At 40.0% G+C, this 23,248-nt stretch overlaps 1 protein-coding gene across 2 annotated transcripts in view; it reads left to right on the top strand.

Annotated features, from left to right (window-relative positions):
- ap2b1 (adaptor related protein complex 2 subunit beta 1) overlaps nt 1-23,248 on the top strand; it is a 166,515-nt gene that overhangs the window by 58,719 nt on the left and 84,548 nt on the right. For both annotated transcript variants that reach the window (XM_048612549.1, XM_048612548.1), the window contains exons 8-11: nt 10,059-10,154; nt 12,482-12,597; nt 15,727-15,892; nt 16,425-16,523. In XM_048612549.1, the coding sequence (XP_048468506.1) occupies nt 10,059-10,154; nt 12,482-12,597; nt 15,727-15,892; nt 16,425-16,523 (477 nt within the window). The remainder of the gene's footprint in view (nt 1-10,058; nt 10,155-12,481; nt 12,598-15,726; nt 15,893-16,424; nt 16,524-23,248) is intronic.

Raw genomic sequence — 23,248 nt, 5'->3', positions numbered from 1 at the left:
TTGCCAACTTTTATTTTCCATGCCTTGGCCGATGAAGGCCAGTGTGCTGTATGCCTTCTTGACCCCTTATCCACCTGTGTTGCCATTCTCAGGGATCTGTGGACCTGTATGCCTGGATCCCTCTATATGTCAATGCTCCTGATGGTTCTGCCATTTATTGTATAATTTGCACCAGAATTTGATCTTCCAAAATTTTCATACTGACAGTACAGTCCAGAGCTCTGAGGGGAGTACAGGAAGGTAAAATTGAGAGCATAACCAGATCAGCCTTGATAATGGCAGAGCAGACTTACAAGGCCAAACTGCCTACTACTGCTCCTTAGTCCTATGTTCCTTCTGCTTGCCCCTTGAATCCATGTGCATTGACATTATCAATGAGTCTTTTACGTGGCTGCCCTTTTGTGAATCTTGCTAAATTGTAGCTGTTGTTTTATTTGCTGTATAATCTTTCAAAGAATTCAGTGATGTTGATCAAGAAGGCCTTTTCCTTCTAAAATCCAAGCTATTGGTTTTATTGGTTTGTCGGTAATTTTCACAATTTTCGCCCACCACTGATCAAACCACCACCCCATCTACAGCAACAAAACAATTTACCTAGCACCTTTTAATGTGGCAAAACAATGCCACAAAGGTCTCTGTTCTTCCAAATCCAGTTTCTTGTGCAACCTCCTTTCTTCCTATTACCCCCGTCATTTGTGACACTGCCTTCAGCCCTATGGTATGGACTGCTGTGCCTTTCCATCACATTTTGCCCCTTTAAAACTACCTCTTTGACTTTGTTCACCATTATTAATAGCTGTCTTAGCTAAGCATTTCTTCACAGCTCTGTCAACACATTGGAATATTTCTGCAAAGCTTGTTAATTGTGGGTTTCTTCTTTGCTATGACTGAATCAGGAGACATCTTGACTGAGTATGTATCCACTTTAAGCTCTTGCTGTATTCACATCTTTGTAAACTAAAGGCTAATGTGGAAATATCTAGGATGCTTGAGTTCGTTTCTGTCAATTTATTTTTAAGGGATAAGTTGTATTTTTTATTTTGCAGAAGGTTGCTCATATTGAGGTCTACCAAAACTCTTGGTCGTTCAGGAATACCTTGTTATAAGATGCACATAATTGCAGACTGGGAGATATTGCATTCAGAAGTTTTCCCTGTCCTGTAGCCTTTATGCCAAATTTTAAAGCAAATATTTTGGTGCTAAAGCATATTATTATAACAGAAGCAGAGGAAAGGAGGAGGCTTTTTTTTTTCCCGCAGTGACCTGTTGCAATCTAGGACATAATTCCTGATCTAGAAATGGAAATAACTGTCAGAAAGGCCAATTGAACATGCCCTTGAAGGATTTTCAGGTCTACAATAAACCAATAAGAATTTGTTGTTAATTGAATAGCTCAAAACTAGAACGCCATAACAAGAACAATTTGCAATTATTTAGTACCTTTAACATAGTAAAGCATCCAGAGCTCTTTGCAGAAGCACAATCAAACAAAATAAGTTTGAGCCACATTAGGTATTCAGGCAAATGAGGCCAATTTTATGGTACATCCCAAAAGGACGAAGCTGTAAAAAGGTTTAGGTAGCAAATTTCAGAGTTTGAGGCTTAGACAGGTGAAAGCCCAGCTTCCAGTGTTAGAGCAATGCAAGAGGCCACATTTAGAGGAATAGAGATACTTCAGAGGTTTGAGGGGAGGCAAAGAACATGGAGAGATTTGCAAGTGAATCTGAAAATTTTAATATTGGCGCATTGCTTAGATGGAAACTAGTATAGATCAGTGAGCACGGGTGTGCTGGATGGATAGATCTTCTTTAGACTAGGACAGTAAAGTTCGGAATGAGCTGAAATTTATTGATCTTGATGGTCGGGAGTAGGTTGGAATAGCTGACTTGGAGAGGTAACAAGCAAAAGATTTTCAGCAGCTGGGACAAACACATGGACCAAAAGGCCTTCTGCTGTTTTGAATGTATAATGCAATTCATTACAGTTATAAAACATAACTGCACTACTACTGGTTTTAAATAAAAAGCTGCTGTATTGTAAATGTATTTTTGATAATATATGCAGATGTATCCAGGACAATTCTCTGAAATATGGTCAAGTCAAGGTGACAGCAATTGAATGTTCTTGCAGGATGACCTCTTCCACAGGCTGCCTTTATTGCATAATAAGTGTAAATGACTTGCTTCCACTTCTGTAGTTGATATTGACATGGGTGGGAACACTTGAGTGTGAAACAGCGTGGAATGTGACTATCACAGGATAGACCACCAGGGAGGCTTCCTTTTTGTTATGTATTTTGACAGTGTTTTTTTAATTCCATTTTTGGTTTGTATCTGCCTTATCTCTGCACTAAGAAGGAAAATGTGTGGCTTGCACTAACAGGCCAGCAGAAAGGGCTGGAGACCATTCTGGGTTATTTTTTGACAGCTTTCTTTGCATAGCCACCTCCTCAGACCTGTCTGCTCATCTTCGATCAGGGAACTGAGAATCCATCCCTACAGTAATGGAAGAAAGGTAGGCCACTCAGTCCCTCAGGTGTATGCTGATCTGTTTCAATCTGTTTAAATGCTTTACTCCTGTAATCCTTAATATTCTCACCTGATAAAAATGTAGCAGTCCATTTTTACATTTTCATTTGACCTAAAGACATCCCTGACTGACCTTCTGACCATCATGTCCTTTCTACAACAGATTCCTGACAAACACCTCCCTTACATTACCTCCCACTGCATCTACTTTAGTCCATCTGCTACTGAAATTCTCATCGATGTCATTTTGATCGCATTATGCCTCTATGCCTTGTCCCTAATTTCCAGGTTGTACTGCCTTGATTGAATTCCTCCACTGATGGATATAATTTCTTTCTAAACTGTCGACTCCTTTTAATCATCATAGCCACCTCAGTTAGATCACTTTAATCTCCTATACTGAAGGGGACACAACTGTCATCGATGCATTGACTCTCCATCTTTAAGGCAGAGATAGGTTTTTGATCAGTAAGGGGATCAGTGGTTACAGGGAGAGGGCAGGAGAATGGGATTGAGAAACGTATCAGCCATGATCGAATGGCAGAGTAGCCTTGGTAGGCCAAATAGCTGAGTTCTGCTGCTGTATCTTATGATCTTACGGCAACCAGTCCTCACAACGCAACCCCTTTAGTCCTTATATTATTCTCCTAAGGCTGTGTTGTAGCTGCTCCAACATTCTTCCTCTGATGCATTTGCCCAGAAATTTTCATTAATTTTGTCTCCTGCAGTGTAGTCACACAATTGTAGAGCTTTTAACGGAACAGAAAGAAGCCATTTGGCCCATTGTGTTCACGTGATCATCAATATTCACCTGTTCTCACCCCATTTTCCAGCTCTGCCCATCCCTCGACCATGTCTCCATGATAACAGATATCACATTCCCCATCTGTTAATCAATACCCTCAACTCATCAGCCCTGCTCACGAGACTCTCTGCATTAAACTAAAAGCCATTCAGCCTTGCCAACTTCCCACGTTCCTTAACTTGATCACATTCACACTGCCTTCCACGCTGACTTTGTGGTTCTTCAAAACTTGCCTGTGCATCACTCCCTGCTGTATCTTCACACTGTATCCCATCCTCCTGCCAAATTAGTTTCAGTAGTGTAGTGCTGTTTTAGTGCAGTTTAAGGTGATATTTTGAGTAATAAAGCAAGCTACTCTATTTGTGTAGCTTACTGCTTTGAATTTCAACTAATCATTGATTTTGAATCTCTTGAAATGTTTGTATTTTAGTTTAAATGAAAGAACAGTTGAATTAACTGAAAGGAATAATTTTCTGTTGTTTGATCTGTGAAGTGGAAAATTTTTAGTCTGCTTGAAATGGACAAGATTATGAAAAATGTGTTTTTCAGTGATTTGTGCAGGGAGAACAAGTACCTGTCTTCTACATTGAAAAATAGAAATGTCAGTGAAATATGCAGAGCTTCATTTACGTCCTTTCACAAGAGCTGTGTGTTTGTATATGTAAATAACAAAACTGAGGTGTGCAATATGTTTTGACGTACTAAGCATTGAATATGTACAAAGTGTTGCAGATGAACATAATATTGAAAGTGAATGGAAGTTGAAAGAAAGCATGATTAAAGCTGCAGTGGATGTCATACCAAAGAAGGAAATACATGAAAATAATAGTGGATGAATCAAATTCTTATCTGAATGAAATTTAAAAAAAAGGATAGGGTATAAGTTGCCAAACTGACCAGGTGAAATGGACAATTTGGCTGGCTGATGCTGGAAATGGAAAAACAGTGTGATTTCCAAGCAAGCAGCTAGTTCTGATGAAATATCCACAAATGTGATTCAGGTTTTTGGTGAAGTAAATTTAAAAGCTGTCACAAGCCTATTCTGCAGTATTTCCAGTACAAATGTAATACTTAATAACATGAACAATTCTTTAAGTTGCCAATCTACATTAACACTTAGTCTCATGACTCCGTCTACACTTCCTGCTACCTTGGGAAAGCAGCCAATACGATCAAAGACCCCTCCCCCGGTTATACTCTCTCCCACCCTCTTTCGTTGAATAGAAGATACAAAAGTTTGAAAACACGTACCAACAGATTTAAGAACAGCTTCCTACCCACTGTTATCAGAGTTATGAGTGGACCTCTCATACATTAGAGTGGATCTTTCTCTGCACCTTCTGTGTAGCTGTAGCACTATATCTTGCATTCTGTTCTGTTACCGTGATGTACTTACATAAGATACAATTTATCGGGATAACTTGCAAAACAATACTTTTACTGTATTTCAATACATGTGACAAAAATAAATCAGATCAAAATCCAAAGGAAATTAATTCCTCATGGAAATAATTCCTCAAGAATAAAATTGAAAAGCAGCAACTGAAACGCAAATAAAAGCAAAATACTGTGGATGCTGGAAATTTGAAATAAACCACAGTGGCTCAGTGGTGAGCACTGCTGCCTCACAGCGCGAGGGACCCGGGTTTGATTCCAGCTTCGGGCACCTGTCTGTGTGGAGTTTGCACATTCTCCCCGTGTCTGCGTGGGTTTCCTCCGGTTGCTCTGGTTTCCTCTCTTGGTCCAAAGTTGTGCACGCTAGTTGGATTGGCCATGCTAAATTGCCCGTAGTGTTCAGGGATGTGTCGGATAGGGGGATGGGTCTGGGTGGGATGTCTGAGGGTCAGTGTGGACTTGTTGGGCCAAAGGGCCTGTTTCCACACTGTAGGGATTCTATGAAAAACAGAAAAAGCTGGAGAGTCTCAACATCTGTGGAGCATCTGTGGAGAGAGAAACAGCCTTTCTCCGAACAGAACTGAAGCTCTGATGAAGAGTCATATTGGACTCAATGTTTCTCTCTCTCAGACACTGCTTGATCTGCTGAGTTTCTCCAGCACTTTGTGCTTCAATGATAATAAACGCACAGTGTGGTTTTATGTCTGAAAAGGATCTAGGAAAGTGATCTTTATCTGTGAGCAGTGCTTGGAGATGGATAAAGATGTGAATGTAAAAGGAAGGAAGTCTTGGGTTGGTTTAGTACTTGAGTACTGTATACAGTTTTAATCTCCTTATTTGAAAAAAAGTATATAATTTCTTTAGAAGCAGTTTACTCGACTAATTGTTATGATGCAAGACTTACCTAATGAAGGAAGATTGAATAGGTATCTTATTGAAACATGCAAGATGTTGAGGAGACTGAATATGGTGGGTTTCCAGATGATGGCCCTATGGTGGAGACCCTAGAGGACAAATCTTAAGATGAAGAGGTCTCTCTTTTCGAATGAGAATTTGTTTTCTCTTAAAGTGTCCTTAGCATGTGGAATTCTCTTCCCCAGAAGGTGGTAGAAGTTTTGTCTCTAAATTTGTTCAAATCTGAGTCCAACACATTTTTGATAAATAAGGAAATCGGACGTTGAGGGCTAGACAGGAAAGTGGAACTGACAGTGTAAGCATATCAACCATGATTTTGTTAAATGGTTGAGCAGATTCAGAGGCCAAATGGCCTACCCTTGTTCCTATGTGTAGATATGTCTCTCATACTAGAAAAAAAAATTACATGTGTGGATCATGAAAAATGAAAATTGAGGAAGACCAAAGATTCAGAATAAAAAAGACAACGCTGGATGGAATACAGATCAGGTGAATGTTCCAGGATTGTGCTTTGCCATCACACTTTGTTGATCTCAATATTGAAGCTATATTTGGAAAAATTGAACACCTTAAAGGGATAGTGCTGGTCTTAGTGGTAACAAAAACAACCTTAAATACACAAATTACAGAATCTTGACTGGGGTTAAAAAGAAATTGCAGTGGATCCTGAATGAAGTTAATCTGGGTTTTAAAAAAGAACGAAAATGAATGTTCAGAAACCAAGTTAATGGTTATTAGTAAGGATCCCACAAAATCTAAGGTGAAAATTTCAGTTGATCTATCAATGTAGAACAGGTGCTCAGATTTGCATACCTGGATCAGATGATTAATACTTCCAAATATCTTTTGATTCTGAGCTGCGTCTAACCCAACCTGAGATACTTTGTGTTTTGTTCCTCCTTGTGAACAAACAGTTGGCCAGAGACAATAAAGTTGCATCCAACAAGTCGGCATGTGGCCAGTCGTAGTGCTTATGTTGCACAATGCTAGTGACTCAATAAGCTTAAGCATGGGTCTTGTGGTGTAGTAGTGTCAGAAGGTCTGGGTTCAAGTCTCCTCTGCTCTATCGGTGTGTCATAGCGTGTTTGAACAAGTTGATTAAAAATATCTGTAAGCAGAAGCATATGTGTTTGGCCTGATGAGTCAGTCAACCATGTAGATGTAGCAATTAGTGCTATCACTGTGATATAAAGAGAATTTTGTGCGCACTTACAAAGTTGGAACTAAATTAGAAAATGCTTTATCCCTATTCATAGATCCTGAAAATAGCTAGCAAAGGTTAAGCAGATGTGCGGTTCCTTTCCTCTTGACTTCTCTAATGGGCCTAATAGAATTATCAGGGGCTGGCAAGATCCTAACAAAGAAAACAGACTTCTTCTGTTCTATCTGAGCATGAGTAATGTAATTTATCTTAGAAAGTAAAAGGCCCAAAGCTGAGTGTTTACATATACTGCTACTTCAGATTAAATAGATAAATGGCTCATTGCTGTAATAATGCCCTGGGCAGACCATAGTTTGGAGTGTGATGTAGGTTGTTGTAAAAGATTTTTAACTACAGGATCATTTTGTTTAATGTTAACATTAAAGCAGTCCAATCCTACAGAATTTATCTTGACATTGATCTGATTATCATCTCTGATGTACATGTGAAGGGTTTGTAACTGATTTTAGAAAGGTTAGTGAAAGTGAGGAAACTTGCTTTTGAAATTAAAGGCATTATACAAATAGATATTGTTATTTTTTTACAGTACAGGCCCTTTGGCCCACGATGTTGTGCTGAACTTTTACCCTAAACCTAAGGCCTATCTAACCTCCACCCCTACCTTATACTATCATCCATATGCCTATCTAATCTTGGCAAGTATTTTTGTACTTGGAAGCCGTAGGAGATTCTGTGGAATGTGACCCTGCTCCCATAGTTCAGATATTAGTACTTATTTATTAATGTAATGGTCGGCTTTGACCTGGAAGATGTGCTAATCAACAAGTCTTAACCTTCATTTAGTGATATGCACCCATCACTGAATCAAAAGACCTACTCTAGGGACTTTGCCGAATCTAGGTCGATATCCCCATGTTTATGAGGGCATTAAAGATCCCATTACATTATTCAACGAAGAGTTGAGTGTTCTCCTGTCACTTTGACTAATGTTCTTTCCTCAACCAAGGTGAAAATACATTATATGGCTATTATCTGATTGCTGTTTATGGGATTTTGTGTGCACTTTGGCTGTAATTTTCTTTAAAGTGAGGACAGTGACTGGACAAGAATTAATTAGTTGCGGAATACTTTTTATGAAATTCTATAAGGCTCTATATCAAGGCAGAGATAGTAAGAACTGCCGATGCTGGAGTCGGAGATATCTATATCAAGGCAGGTTTGCTTATTCTTTAAAGACGAATGCACAAGCAGTCACTTTTAATATGCCTCTCTGAGATGCCAATTACATTGCTGCCTCCAAAGGTACTTGATGGAATTGCATCCCAATCAGGATTTTGTTGCCTCTTATACTGTCACCATATTACAGGAAATGACAGTAATTGAATAGAACAGTTCAAATGATCACATCTGTTCTTTTGATTTGTTGCTACCGCCATTTGTTTGTCCTTTCCCCAGCTTATTTGGAATCAACTCAAAAGTTAATATGTGGGCTGTACAGCTAGTTGTCATTGAGTGATTTTTGATATGGGCAGTTAAGGTAATAAACTAAACATAATGAATTGTAGATGCTAGAAATCTAAAACCGAAACAGAAGTTGCTGGAGAAACTCAGCAGGTCTGACAGCATATGTGGAGAGAAAAACAGAGTTATTGTTTATTAGCTTGGTCCACACCTTACAGGCCAGTGCATGGATGAGCAAGGAAGGTTGGAGCTTAGAAATTAATCTTTTGGTTGCCTTCAAAAACTGAATCAATGAAAACTAATTTTCATCAAAGTTGTGCCACAACTTAGCACTGGTTATTTCAGGATTGCCACAGCAATATTTCTAAGGTAATGGTGCCTGGGCTTTACAGCCAGTGATGAATGACAGTACTTGTTGCCAGCCTGGAAAAAAACTTAATACAAAGATCTAGTGAGCACCAACATTAATTTAATTTCAGAGTTGTCTTCAGGCATATGGTAGCAGTGATGCCCTGAACAGTTTTGATTTGATTTATTATTGTCACGTGTACAGAGATACAGTGAAAAATGTTGTCATACATGCTTTACAGGCAGATCGTATTATACAAGTGCATCGGGGTAACAGAACAGAGTGCAGGATTCGGCATTACAGCTGCCAAAAAGGTGCAGAGAAAGAGAGATGAACATTAACATCAAAGAGGTCCATTCAAAAATTTGATAACTGCAGAAAGAAGCTGTTTTTGAATCTCTTCTTGTGTGCATAGAAACTTTTATATCTTCTGCCTGACTGAAGAGGGTGGAAGAGAGTATAACTAGGATGGGAGGGGTCTTTGACTATGTTGGTTGCTTTCCTGAGGCAGCAGGAAGTATAGATGAAGTCAGTGGATGGGAGGTTGGTTTGCGTGATGGACTGGGCTGTGTTCACAACTCTCTAGTTTCTTTAAGCCTTGGGAAGAGCAGTTGCTATGCCACACAGTGATGCATCCAAATACGATGCTTTCTGTGATACATCAATAAAAATTTGTAAGTGTCTTTATGGACATACTGAATTTCCTTTGCCTCCTGAGGAAGTAGAGGCGTTGCTATGCTTTCTTGATGGTAGTTTAAATTGCTAATAACAGCGAACTCTCCCTGAGAGCTTGCCAGGAAGGCAGAAGCAATGGTTGTCTTTACGTTTTAATCATTTTATAAAAGAAGTAAAGATTGGGACACATATGTGGCGTAAGGGTAAAAATTGAAACTTCATATACCTCAAATTTATTTTTAAAAATTGGTGTCATTTTTAACAATGGTAAGGTCAGTTTTTCAGGACCGGCTAGCTGGTTCAACAACTATGACTTGGTATGCAATTAAAACCCAGTTTCACCTCATTCACCAAGGCATACATCTTTCAGGTGTTTTCACAGTTAGATTAATAGCGGTAAAAGTTGAAATTCACATCACATTGGTGATTTCTAAAGATTTCCATTGTGAGGACTTCAACCTGTGGAGAATCACTGCCACCAAATTGTGGATCTCTCTGTTTAAGTGCATGTGTGCAGAAGTTGCTGTCAGTTTTGCAGTTGTATCGAGAGTGAACAATGTCCGTTTCCCCATTTTTACAACAACACAATTTGGATCAATGTTTACTGCAGTTTTGCTGCCCTTCAAGAAAACAGGATCGTTAATTGCTGTGGAAACAGAAAATGATGGAAACCTCATGATCTGGAAGAGTTTGGCTGCAGTTTCAGTTGAAAAGCGTTGGCTGTTGTTTAAGCTGTTTGTTATAAAAATGTCCTTTTTTTGCCCTCAGGTCCTGGCAGAGCTGAAAGAGTATGCCACCGAAGTTGATGTTGACTTTGTGCGGAAAGCAGTTCGTGCCATTGGCCGCTGTGCCATCAAAGTTGAGGTAAGCTTAATGCTGTCAAAAACTCTGGTGCTGCCTAAGAACCATTGTTGCAATGTTACCAAACATTCGTTCTTTATTTATGGATGTGGACATTCAGTATTTCTTGCCTATCCATAATTAGCTTGGAGAAGGCAGTGGCTGCCTTGAACTGCTGCAGTCCTTGGGGTGAAGGGACACAGAGTCGTATTAGGGAGAGTGTTCCAGGATTTGATCCACTTGCAAGTTGGGCAATCAAAACAAATTTTTCTTAATCCCCTATTGAGGTAGGAAATTTTAGATTTATAGAGTTTTCCCATAGAGTCATATAGCTTGGAAACAGACCGTTCAGTCCAATTTGTCCATACTGACCAATTTTCCCAAGCTGGACTCGTCCCATTCACCTGATTTTGGCACATATCCCTCTGAACCTTTCCTATTCATGTACCTGTCCGAATGTCTTTTAAATGTTGTAACTGTACCTGCACCTGCCACTTCCACTGGCAGTTCACTCCACATATGAATCACCTTCTATGTGAAAAAGTTGCCCCTCTGGTCCTTTTTAAATCTTTCTCCTCTCACTTTAAAAATATGCCTCCTGGTTTTGAACTCCTCTACCCTAAGGAAAAGACCTTTGCTATTCATCTTATCTGTGCCTGTCATGATTTTATAAACCTCTGTAGGGTCAACCTCTTACACTCCAGTGAAAAAACCTCCTACAGCCCAGCCTATTTAGCCTCTCCTTGTTACTGGAATTGGAGGGTTTCAGTTATATCCTTGTAAGTCTAACCTATACCCCCTCCAATTTAATTAACATAGTCATACAGCAAAGAAACAAGCACTTTCGCTCAACTCATCCATATCAACCAAGGTTCCAAAACTGAACTAGTCCCATTTGCCTGTGTTTTGCCCATATCCCTTTAAACCTTTCTTATCCATGTACCTGTCCAAATGTCATTTGAATGTTGTAATTGTACTCGCCACTACCACTTCCTCTGGCAACTCATTCCGTAAACGCACTGCCCTCTGTACGAAAACATCGCCCCAAAGGTCCTTTATAAAGCTTTCCCCTCTTACCTTAAACCTATGCCCTCTAATTTTGGACTCCTCTATCTTGGGGGAAAAGACCTTGGCTATTCACCTAATCTATGCCCTTCATGACCTTCTAAACCTCTATAAGGTCACTTCTCGGCCTTCTGTGTAGAAATTTTCTCAGAACCACAAGCATTCGTGAAAAAGAAACCAGTCCAAATTGCAGCACTTTCTGAAAGCCATGTAGATATTGCAGATTATTTTACTCCTTGCATTTTAATAAAACAAAAGCTGGTGCTTTTGGGGTGTAGGGATTTGGCTTTCTGATGCCTTCGTCATGAATACCAAGGTATGTCATTTAAATGTTGAAAGCTAATGACATTACCAAGACATGTTTTATGAATCCTCACCAAATATAATGTGAATACAATACAAATTATCTTGCAAAACGAGCAACCTTAACAGAAAACAGCCACTAAACTAAAGAGCTAAAACTCTGCACCATGAGTTCTAAATCACAGATGCTCACTGGTGGTTTGAGAGCTGATATTTTTTTCTTTATTCATTCCCGGGATGAGGGTGTCACTAGGCCAGCATTTATTGCCCATCCCTAATTGCTCAGAGGGCAGTTAAGAGTCAGCCACACTGCTGAGGGTCTGAAGTCACATATAGGCCAAGTCAGGCAAGGATGGCCTAAAGACTATCAGGGAACCAGATGAGTCATTCCGACAATTGATAATGGTCAATTTAAGATCATCACTAGACCCTTAATTCCAGATAATTTTTTTTATTGAATTCAAATTCCACCATCTGTCATGGTGGGATTCAAACCCGGGTCCCCAGACCATTAACTGGAAGTCTAGATTAACAATCCACTTATAATACCACAAGGCCATCGCCTGATCTCCAATTTGGTAGAATTGGAGGATGATTAACTTTAGCTTTTGTAAAATTCTTTTGTGCTTGTTCTTTCTGGAAGGTCCCAACTGGTGCCAATGGGCTTTCATAGCCTCACCCAAGCTGTCACTCATCTGAGAATGGTCATCACAGCCAGCCCCTATTCTGATCTTGCTCTGTACGCCTCTTGTGCACACAATGTGTCACTGAAAATTTGATCCTGTTTGTAGATCTGTTGGAGGGTAACGAAAGGAAACTGATTTTTTTAAACAGTTTTCCTTGCCATTCTCTAAACCTGTACTTTTAAAATGTTATTTGTTTGACTTTCCATTAAATGTTCATGGCTATCTAGAATTATGGAGTTGTTTGGATTCATTATTTTTGAAACTATCAGCTCTGAAATGCAATCTGCTGTATTGCAGCAATCTGCTGAACGTTGTGTGAGCACGCTGCTTGATCTCATTCAGACCAAAGTGAATTATGTCGTCCAGGAGGCTATTGTGGTCATAAGGGATATCTTCCGCAAGTATCCCAACAAGTAAGTGAGAAGGTGGACCATGTGTAGAAATATTATAGATTACGGCACAGTGGCTTAGTGGTTAGCACTGCTGCCTCACAGCGCCAGGGATCGGGTGTGTGGAGTTTGCATAATCTCCCCGTGCCTGCATGGGTTTCCTCCCACAGTCCGAAGATGTGCAGGCTAGGTGGATTGGCCATGCTAACTTGCCCGTAGTGTCCAGGGATGTTTAGGTTAGGTGGGTTAGACATGGGAAATGCAGGGGTAGGGGAATGGGTCTGGCTGGGATGCTCTTCGGAGGGGCGGTGTCGTCCTGTTGGGCTGAATGGTGGTGGGGGGGGGGGGGGGGGCGTGTTTCTACACTGTAGGGATTCTATGATACAGCGTGAAAGTTCATTTCTAGGTGCTGTCCAAGAGACTTGGCAGCCTACCTGGCAATGCTCTGTGCTGTGAATCCATTCTCTGTGTCAACAAACTAATTTAGACTGGATGTTTCATACAGTCACAGTTATTGTAGCGTAGAAAATGGCCATTCACCACATTGACTCTGTGCCAGCTCTTTGTAGACCAATCCAACTCTCCTGGTCTATTCCTAATGTTCCTGCAATTTATTTTGCTCAAGTACCCACCAAATTCCTTTTGAAATCATTGATCAGCTTAATTTCCACCATGCTTGTAGGTATTAAGTGTAAGGCCATTACCACTCCACGCGAGAGAAGTTTTCTCTTTCATGCTTTTTCAAGCCAAAAGCAGTTGGCCAGGATAAATGGATCTGTCTGCAGGTGGCAAACTGTAACTAGTGGGATGCCGGAGGGTTCAGTTCTCGGACCTTAACTACTTACAATCTATATAAATGATCTGCAAGCAGGGACAGAGTGTAACACAGCAAAGTTCACGGATGATACTAGAAAAGGCTGGAAAGCAGGCTATGATAAGGAGAAAGAGTTTGCAGATGGATATTGATAGGCTAGGAGAAGGATCCACAATCTGGCAGATAGAATTGAATGAGGATAAGTGAGTTTGTCCATTTTGGCTGGAAAAACAAAAGGGTAAATTAATATATAAACAGGAAGCAGATCCAAAATGTGTCAGTGCAGAGGGATCTGGCTGTCTCTGTGCATGAATTGCCGAAAATGGATATGCCGAAAGGCAAATGGAATCCTAGCATTTATTGCAAAAGGATTGGATTACAAAAGGAAAGAGGCGTTGTTACATTTATAAAAGGTGTCGATGAGACCACACCTGGAATATTGTGCCCAGTTTTGGTCTCCTTTCTTGAGAAAGGATGTGATGACACTTGAGGCAGTACAGAGGAGGTTCATCAGGTTGATTCCAGGAATGAAAGGGCCGTCATACGAACAGCAGTTGAATAGCTTGGGTTTATACTCTCTCTGGAGCTCAGAAAAATGAGAGGGCATCTGATTGATGTATGCAAAATGCTAAAAGGGATTGACAAGGTGAACATGAACAGATGTTTTCCCTGGCGGGACAGTTTCGAACAAGAGGGCATAGATATAGAGAGGAGGTAGGTTCAAAACTGAGATGACGAGAAGTTGCTTCTATTAAAGGGTTGTGATTCTGTGGAACACACTGCCCAGAGTGCAGGCGAGGCAGAATCAACAAACAGATTCAAGAAAGAAATAGATGTGTTTCAAATGAAAAATGAGATAAAGAGCTATGGTAAGCAGGCAAGAAAGTGGAGTTCAGATCATGCTAAGATCAGCCATGATCGTGTTAAGTGGCAGAGAGGCTGAATTGCCTACTTCCATTCCTAATTACTATTTTCCTTTGTTTTCATGCATCTGTTGCCCAAATCTGTTTCTCCTTCTCATAGACTCAACTAATGGAATAGCTGTTCTTTTCTCTATTTTAGCTATACCTTATATTACCTATACCGTAATCTATAAAAGGAGAACAACTGCAGCTTCTTCAAACTAACCTTGCAGCTAGAATTCCTTGTCCTTGGAACCATTCTAGCAAATCTCTTTTGCCCTGTCTCAAGAGCTGCCATATCTGTTTCAGCAGGGGAACAGTAACAAAACCATTGGAATTGGCATATTTGAAGGTGGTCAGGGCAAACAGCTGTTAAACAAGCCATATTGCAAAAGAGGGAAGGGTAGGAAAGCCAAAACATTACCTCTGTTGTTACATATAAAAGGTAAATGTAAATCTCTGCCAAGCACCAAAGCAGAAAAAATGTTTTTATTTAAAAATTCAAAAATTGAGATCTTGTGTGACACTGCCACTTTATCAACAAGACAAGTGACTTCCTAATAGCAGTTCAGGAAGCAGTAGAGTAAGTTTGTGTAGGAACCATCTACTTCTAATTAACTTTTAGCACTTCTAAGAAATATTTGACATTCTCATTTATATGTAATTTACGTTAATGTGCACAGCTGGACCAAAGTTGGTGCAACCACCAGGAAAGTGTGGCCAGGAGAACAATGGGAATAAAGATTGAACAGTCATCTTTCCGCTGAGTTTCACATATTTTAAAGGTATATTTTGTGAGCAGGACAGAGGAAAATCCATCTTATTTTGAGCAGTCTTATTTTAATCAAGCTCATCTTCAATATTCCATATAGTGTAGTTCTAATTTATTCAAAGTACTCAGATCTGTTTTCTCAAAGATAGCTATGACAAATTTGGAGAACAGAATTGCTACATAGATGCTATCAGAAGTAACGAGGGAATTAATCGCGAGCCACAAGTGGAGTAATCAGAACAATCCTATTAGTGATTAAGAATGTATTGCAATGACAACAGACCTTGTCCTGACTGGAAACTGAAATGAGTAAATTCAGAAGTCTCATGACACCAGGTTATAGTCCAACAGATTTATTTGAAATCACAAGCTTTCAGAGCGCTGCTGCTTCGACAGATGAGGTGGCCTGGTGTCGTGTGACATCTGACTCTGTCAACCCCAGTGCAACACTAGCACCTCCACATCCTGACATGGGTGAAACAGTCCAAAACATTGATGTGCCAAGAATTAAAATGTGTCCTCCAATGGAAAAATGCCATTCCTTTGCCGCTAAGAAGCTAATATTAAATACCAAAAGATTCTTTCTTAACTGAAATCACCAATCACGTTTGTTTCAAGTGGGAAATAAATTTGATATAATTAACTTGGTGACTTTGATTTACCAGGTATGAGAGCATCATTGCAACCTTGTGTGAAAACTTAGATTCACTTGATGAACCGGATGCACGGGCAGCCATGATCTGGATTGTGGGTGAATACGCAGAACGAATCGACAACGCTGATGAACTGTTGGAAAGCTTCCTGGATGGCTTCCATGATGAAAGTACCCAGGTAGGGCCAGTGGATCTGCTGAATGACCGATTGGTGATCTATCTGTGATTGATTCAATTACCTTCCTGATTTGGGAGTAATTGAAGAAAGGGGAGCTCGAGGGAAGAAATACCGGTGAATAAATGCTCTTAAATTTGCTCCTCTGAATTTGGGTCACCTGCTTCTGCCTTAGCCAGGTAACTCGTGGAAAGCTGGTGTTAGAGAGATATGGAAGGAGAGATGGCAGAGAGAAACTTGATCATGAATTAAAACAATAGGTTGAATTTTGTTAAGCTAATTTATTAATATTGAAGATTTAACACTGAGGATTGCAAAAACATGGAAATCAGAAGTGAATAACAAGGATGTGAAACGTAGGGTTTTGTGGTTTAAGGGAGTTAACTCAAAAAGGCTACAGAAGACTTGGGCCTACCCTTGTAATAACCTGCAATAAATTCCATGAAATTGGCACATGTACCTCTTAAGGAAAGTTGTAATCTGAACGATATGGAATTTAAGACGAATAAGAATTTTTGTGATTTCCCTCCGACAGGTGCAATTGACCCTGCTTACGGCAATTGTGAAATTATTCTTGAAGAAGCCAACCGATACTCAGGAGCTGGTCCAGCAGGTCCTCAGTCTGGCAACACAGGTAGGAAAGCCAGGGCAATGCTTGTAGTTTGCTGAGATAATGCCAGGATTTGTACTGAAGAAACATTGCACTTGAGAGGTTTTTCTGGACGCTGCCAGATTTTGACCATCCACATGTTTGATAGAAACCCTTTAGATGTTTGATCACATGGCATTTCACAACATTGTGAATTTGTGATGCAGTTTCTTGATATTGCCACTGATAGGTTAAATATACTTTTTGAATAGCAGAACCTGGGAGATAAGTGTTAGGAGTCAGATAAGGAATCTGGACCAGGGTGTTTTGGATAAATGTTCTGGTGAATATCTAAACCATGTATCCATTCATGTACTGCCTGGGTGAAGAGTCTGCAGAGAAAGTAACCTCAGGCAAAGAGAGAGCTTGGTTGACAGGGCTGCTGCGAAATTCCTAAATTGGGAAGGACTCCACAGTGCTGTGTTTGCGCAGAGAAGATGGGATGAAAAGAAACATTGAAGCAGGTTTTAGAGATGAGGTTGTAAGATATAGGTCTGGGCCTTAGAGCTGTAAACTATAAAATAAATGAACTTTTGGAAGTGTAAAGAAAGCATATGGCAAAACCAAGCTAATTTTTTTTTTAAAAGAACAGCATATACTTTTTTCTTTAATCTTGTGAGGAGAGAAGTGAAATTGAGTGAAGGAAATATTGTTTTGTTTTTGCTGCAATTGATTCATATGAACTTTGTCTCATTAACATTCCTTAGTCTGTACTGAAAATTTTAAGAAACAGATATGCATTGCATCGATAAGCAACTCAGGTAGTAAGGACACGTTGTTAAATCCCTGGGTAACTCTAATGTATAATTGGATATTTGGACTGTTTGAACATATTCTTGGGCGTAATGGTATTTGGACTGCTTATGACTGTGACCAGGACCATTACTAAGAGGCAGACCCAAACCTTTTGAGCAACCATGTTATCTCCTGATCAGTGTTCCACTGTTCCTTTAATGAGTTTAGTGTTCTGATCTCAACCACCATGTTTAACATTTAAGCTTTTGTGTTTTTAAAATAAAGTTCCTGATACCATATTCTCTGTCTGCAGTTTGGAACTCCTATGCCCACTTGTCTTATTGTCCTGACCTTTATTGGTTGATAAAAATGTTCTCTATCCTGCTTAACATTTATGTACCTCAGTAAGGTTTCCTTCTTCATAGTGTTATGGACCAGACCAGACCCTTGCAAAATATTTTAAGAAGGTAGCCCAGACCCTAACTTCCACATATTTTAAAGGCAAATGTGAAGTGCCTGTTCCAGATGCAGTTCGACTGGTCAACTACTCGACTTTAGGCAAAATATAATTTCTAGAAACACTACAGTTAAAATTCAACCAAAGAAAGAGGAATTTAGAATAACTTAGCTCTTTTGGAAAATTTAACAGAATAATAGATACAGTGACTGTTACTAATTAACTGTTCTAACATAGTAATATCCCATAAACATACCCCCTGCAAAAAGGCAAATTCAGAAACAAATTCTCATATGCAGTTCTCCAATCCAGGAGGGAAAAAACGTAAAGAGAAAACTCAGAGAAAGTAGCAGCCAGGAGGCATTCACTGAAGCTTCCAACTCTGTTGAGACCCCAGTAGCTTCTGATGCTACTGAAAAACCAAAACCCAGAAATCCTTATCTGAGAGAGCTGGCCATACCCATTTAGGCTATTTTAAAAAATCCAAGGCTTCCCTAGCTGTTTACTCAAGTGATATGAACTAGTCAGTTTGGTACCTCTGCCTTACAACCTGTTTCCAAAAAAAAATCCAGGACAAAATAACTTCTTAAAGTGACAGCATCGTCACATAAATCTGAGGAATTCTAGGTCATCAAGTGGTATCTCATAGCTCTCCTGATGCTGGGGTTTGCTTTGTACCCTGAAAGGACATTAGTATTTCAACGATCATTATTCTATGAGATGTTCCAGGCAGTGTGTCATCAGGGTACTCTGCAGCTTCTCTCTAATCCCTGGGTATTGATATTATAGAGATTTGGCGAAGTAATAAGACCATATGATGTAGGAATAAAGCTATGCCATTCAGCCCATCAGCTCTGCTGCACCATTCAATGAGGCCATGACTGATCTGATAATCCTCAACTGCACTTCATCTGAATCATGTCAAATTAGCTGTTACCTGCTTGACTTATTGCAGATTTGAATACCATTTCCATGTGAGAAATAACAATTGAAATTAAATTGTTTCTAATTATTTCATCTTCAATTTTAATTACATTTTAAGCATTTTGAAAAAAATTATCCTCTTGAGCAGATATTTCCCCAGTGAAACAATGTTGCATTGTAACCAGAACATTGTATGCAGTGCTTAAACTATGGCCTCAGCACTTTCAAAATTTCCGGTGTAATCCCTGTGCTCTGATGTTTTATGCTTCGTCTAGGGAAACTATCTTGCATGTCAGCTTAAGTACCTGATTTACTTCTCCTGCCAGCCTTAGTGATCTGTAGGCAAACAGTGAGATTCCATGATGTTTCTTGATATCATTCCATTTACCTTGTCTTGACACAGTTTTCGCCAAACGCATTATCTCATTTCTCTAGACTAAATTCCATTAGCCATATTTCTACCCACCTGACCAACCTATTGATGGTGAGGCAGAAATCTGTAGTGTAGGAAGCCAATTTTTGTATCATCTGCAGACTTCTGAATTATGCCCCTATATTTAAATAGAATAGAATAACCTTTATTGTCATGTGCACTCGGATGAATGCAGTGAAAAGTTTGTAATTTTGCCTCTTGGTACCATCTTAGGTACAGATACTTTGTGTTGTTACAGAGTGGGGGAAAAATGTTTAGCATGGGAACAGAGTTTAAAAAGTCCAGAATGTTAATAGAGAGTGACAATAAAGTATTTAAGTTCCAGTCCCTTTCCAACATGAGACCATGCCCACAGTCCCCCAAACATGAGGCGACTGCATCCACTTACCAGCCTCTTTCCAGGACTCACTGGGCCCCTGCTCCAGTTCTGGCTCCGGCCTTGGCCCACTGGACAGCGAATCGGCCTGTGCTCGCTGCGCCGCAATTGCTGGACTCGGCCCATGTGCTCTGTTCCCGCCCGGGCTCTGGCCATGACCTGCCTCTCTCAGCTCCACCCTCCAGGTAGGGCAGGGCGGTCAAAAGTTGGTGGGGGTGGGGTGGGGTGGTGATGGGGAGAAAAAAAGCTATAAAGAGGAGAAAAAGAAGAAAGGGAAAGGACCTGGTGAGCAGAGGAGCTCCAACTGGAGGGTCCTACTCTGCTGCCATCTTGCCAGAATGTTACTTAACAGGGAATTGTGAAAGCTAGGTAGATCCTGAATTCAATTGCCTGTGTCAAGTTAGAGTATTATTACTTGGACCGTTGGAAAAGATATATTTTGTATTGGTGCACCTGGGATTGTGTATTTAAGTGCTGGTGGAATGGGCCCGATTTATGCTGTTCTTGGTCCCCGTGTGAATGTTGGGCGAGGGTAAGTTTGGATTTGGCTGTAATGCTATTTGAGCTGAATAAACTCTCAATGATGTGTCTAGGGCTGTAGCCAACTGAGTGAGGTGCTTAACTGTGGAGTCATACATTGGCAAAACCCCTGTCTCCACATCAGGAAAAGTTGAAACTCTGTTATTTAGTACGAAGGGTCACGTGTGAAATTTAACTACATTCGGAACGAATTGAGCTTTGCTGATACGGTGGAAAGTCTTTGAAGTGTATAGAATTGAATTAAATATTAAACTGTAATGAAATGACAAAGCATTGGAAATGATGCAATTTAACTAATAGTTTCAGCTTTGTGTGAAATTGTGCTACACACCATTTAGTGTTTGAACACAGTATAACAAAGGCAGAAATTGAAATCCTAGGAGCAGTATTGTTACAAATAATGTTCTGCTTATAATGGAGACTTCTGTAATCCTAAAACTTTTTTTAATCTTTGGGACAACCCTTCATTCCCTGATTTTTTTTCTTTCATTCTTCCTGCAAAAAGGCCTTTAATGCCCTATCTTGGCTTTGCCCAAAAAAGCAAGACTTGTCTCTCTTTGTCCTCTTCGGCCTTGGTGGTTTCTTGTAATGTGGCTTTTGGCTGATTTAGAGTCATAGTTATACAGCATGGAAACAGATCCTTCAGTGCAACTAATCCACATCAACCATGTTCCCCACACAAACTAGTCCCACTTGGCTGTGTTTGTCCCATATCCTCCAAATATTTCCTGTTTATATACTTATCCAAATGTCTTTTAAATGTAACTGTACCTGCATCTACCACTTCCTCTGGCAGTTCATTCCACATACAAATCACACTCCTTTATCAATCTTTCTGCCCTCACCTCAAAAAATATGCCCCCTAGTTCTGATCTCCCTCACCCTAGGGAAAAGACCCTTGCTTTTCACGTTATCCATGCCCCCCCCATAATTTTATAAACCTCTATAAGGTCACTCCTCAACCGCCTCCACTACAGTGAAAAACATCCCAGCCTATCTTGATATCTCAAACCTTCCATTCCTGGCAACATCCTGGTAAATCTTTTCTGAACCCTCTTCAATTTAATAGCATCCTTCCTCTAACAGCACGACCAGAACGGTACAAAGTATTCCAGTAAAGGCCTCATCAATGTCCTGTACAGCCTCAACATGGCACCCCACCTTCTATACTCAAAGATCTGAACAATGAGGGATTTTTTCAATTCAAATAAATTGAGCTAAGTCAAGCACACAAAATAGATCCATAATACATTGACCCTTTTTGGATTGAATTGAACAAAATTGAGAAGTTTGAGCTGAGTTAAGTGAAGCATACAAAAATAATTTATACAACTTGGTCTTCATGGATGGTTAAATGCTGAATGCTATTTTATCAATACAGATGTTCTTTGCCTTCATGCTGTTAAACCAAAAGTGATGGGGAAGGCTCATGCATAACAGAATACACAAGGTATACAGCAGATTATCCAGTCCAATTGTGCCTGTGCTTGTAACTGTGAACTTTGTCTTCTCTTTTTTCCCTTTTTGTGGCCTTTGATCTTATGCTCGCTGGATTGAAAAAAATAAATGTATTGGATTTATGAGTATGTGGAGCTTTTAAAAGGAAAATGTTTGGTGTGTGATACTTTACTGAGTGCCTTATTTGAAAACATTGTGAAGTCTGTGTGGATAGTGGTGTGGATATTGTTGGGGGTGAAAGGAAAAGTAAATACTGAAAATCAGAATAGTTTGGTCCCTCCTATAAGGCTCAGTGATATGGACTGTAAACAGCAAGCAGAGAGAGAATGTGCCTCTAAGATTCTGTAAATCCATTGGTAGGATCCACACACCAATGTCAGCTCTCACTCAGGTCAACATCCTTAGCATCGAGGCATTAACCAGCCTTGATCAGCTCCATTGGGTGAGCCACATCATCTGCATGCCTGACATAATTCTCCAAATCAAACACAGTATTTGGAGCTTCAATATGGTATGTGAACCCCAGGATAGCAGAGGACAGTCTCAAAGTTGTCCTCTTATAATATGCAACAACCCTACCAAAACCTGGGAAATCCTGGACCAACGCTGTCTGCAGTGAAGGGAAAGCTTCTGGGAAGCGTATGTGCACCTAGAATCCAATTGTCGATGGAATACATGGTAAACTGGGCATCCTACCCTCCCATTTCCCTCCAAGCACTAACTGTGCTTGTAGCACAATCTGAAGGTCATGCATTTGACTGTTCAGTCACTTCAGAACTCATTCTTAGTGTGGAAACAAATCCTGCTCAGCCCCATGGCATTGCCTAAGAGAAAGCTTTTTTTAAAACCTTTGTGTGACCTTTGATCTGCTGCACACTGAGCCTGAATAAATAAATGTTTTGAGTTTATGAGCCTGTGGAGCTTTTAAAAAGAAAGAAAATTTAGTGTACGATATACTTTGGAATGTCTTGTTTCCCGACATATTATGAAGCTGGCGTTGACATGAGTGTAGATGGATATTATTGGAGGGAAAGGAAATCAAATACAGACATTCGAGCATATTAAAGGTGCTGGACCTAAACAGAACGCAAACATTCAGATTTCTCTCTGACCTTGATGTTTTGTTCATTCACCACAGTTTCTGTGAGTAAGTGGAATTCTTTAGTGGAGTAAAATCCTATTACAACCAAAGAAGTGAAGGTCTCCGAATTTTTTTCAAGCACAACTGTAGCTCATTTCCTGTGAGTATAAGGAATAAAGTTGTGCTTTATGCCCTTGATGTTTGAAATTGATACAGAGACAATAGTTTATTCCATACCCACTGCAATTTACTTTTGAACCTTCCCTTCTTTTCTACCTTCTCCCTTTCAACAGCATAAAATGTGACATATTTTAACCTCTCTCATCAGTTCGAAAGAAATCACATTTGATTGAGACAATCCCACTCTCTCTTTCTGCACAAGTGCTACCATATCTGCTGTGCTTTTTGAGCACTTAGATGCTGTGAAACCAAAATAAAAACTGTAATGTTTTGCTTTTGTCAAGTAACAACAGTTCACCCTGACAGTTTTTTATGTGAAGTTGAGGGTTATCTGTATTGCCAGAAAATTGTTTTCTGCGCAGGTGCGGCTTATTCAGTGGTCCTGCATGACACCCTGATTAGTTATGGATTGTGTATGTACTACGCATTCTGCAATCTGTAGGGTAGCTCATCATGGAGCTGCAGCAGCCCTCAGCATGGGAAAGTCTGAATTTCATAGTTCCAGGTGGTGATATAGCAGGTCTTT

Source organism: Rhincodon typus, chromosome 26 (assembly GCF_021869965.1).
Source record: "Rhincodon typus isolate 14 chromosome 26, sRhiTyp1.1, whole genome shotgun sequence".
Taxonomy (NCBI): Eukaryota; Metazoa; Chordata; class Chondrichthyes; order Orectolobiformes; family Rhincodontidae; genus Rhincodon; species Rhincodon typus.
The sequence above is the reverse complement of the archived record's forward strand: the minus strand, read 5'-3'. Positions and strand labels throughout refer to the sequence as shown.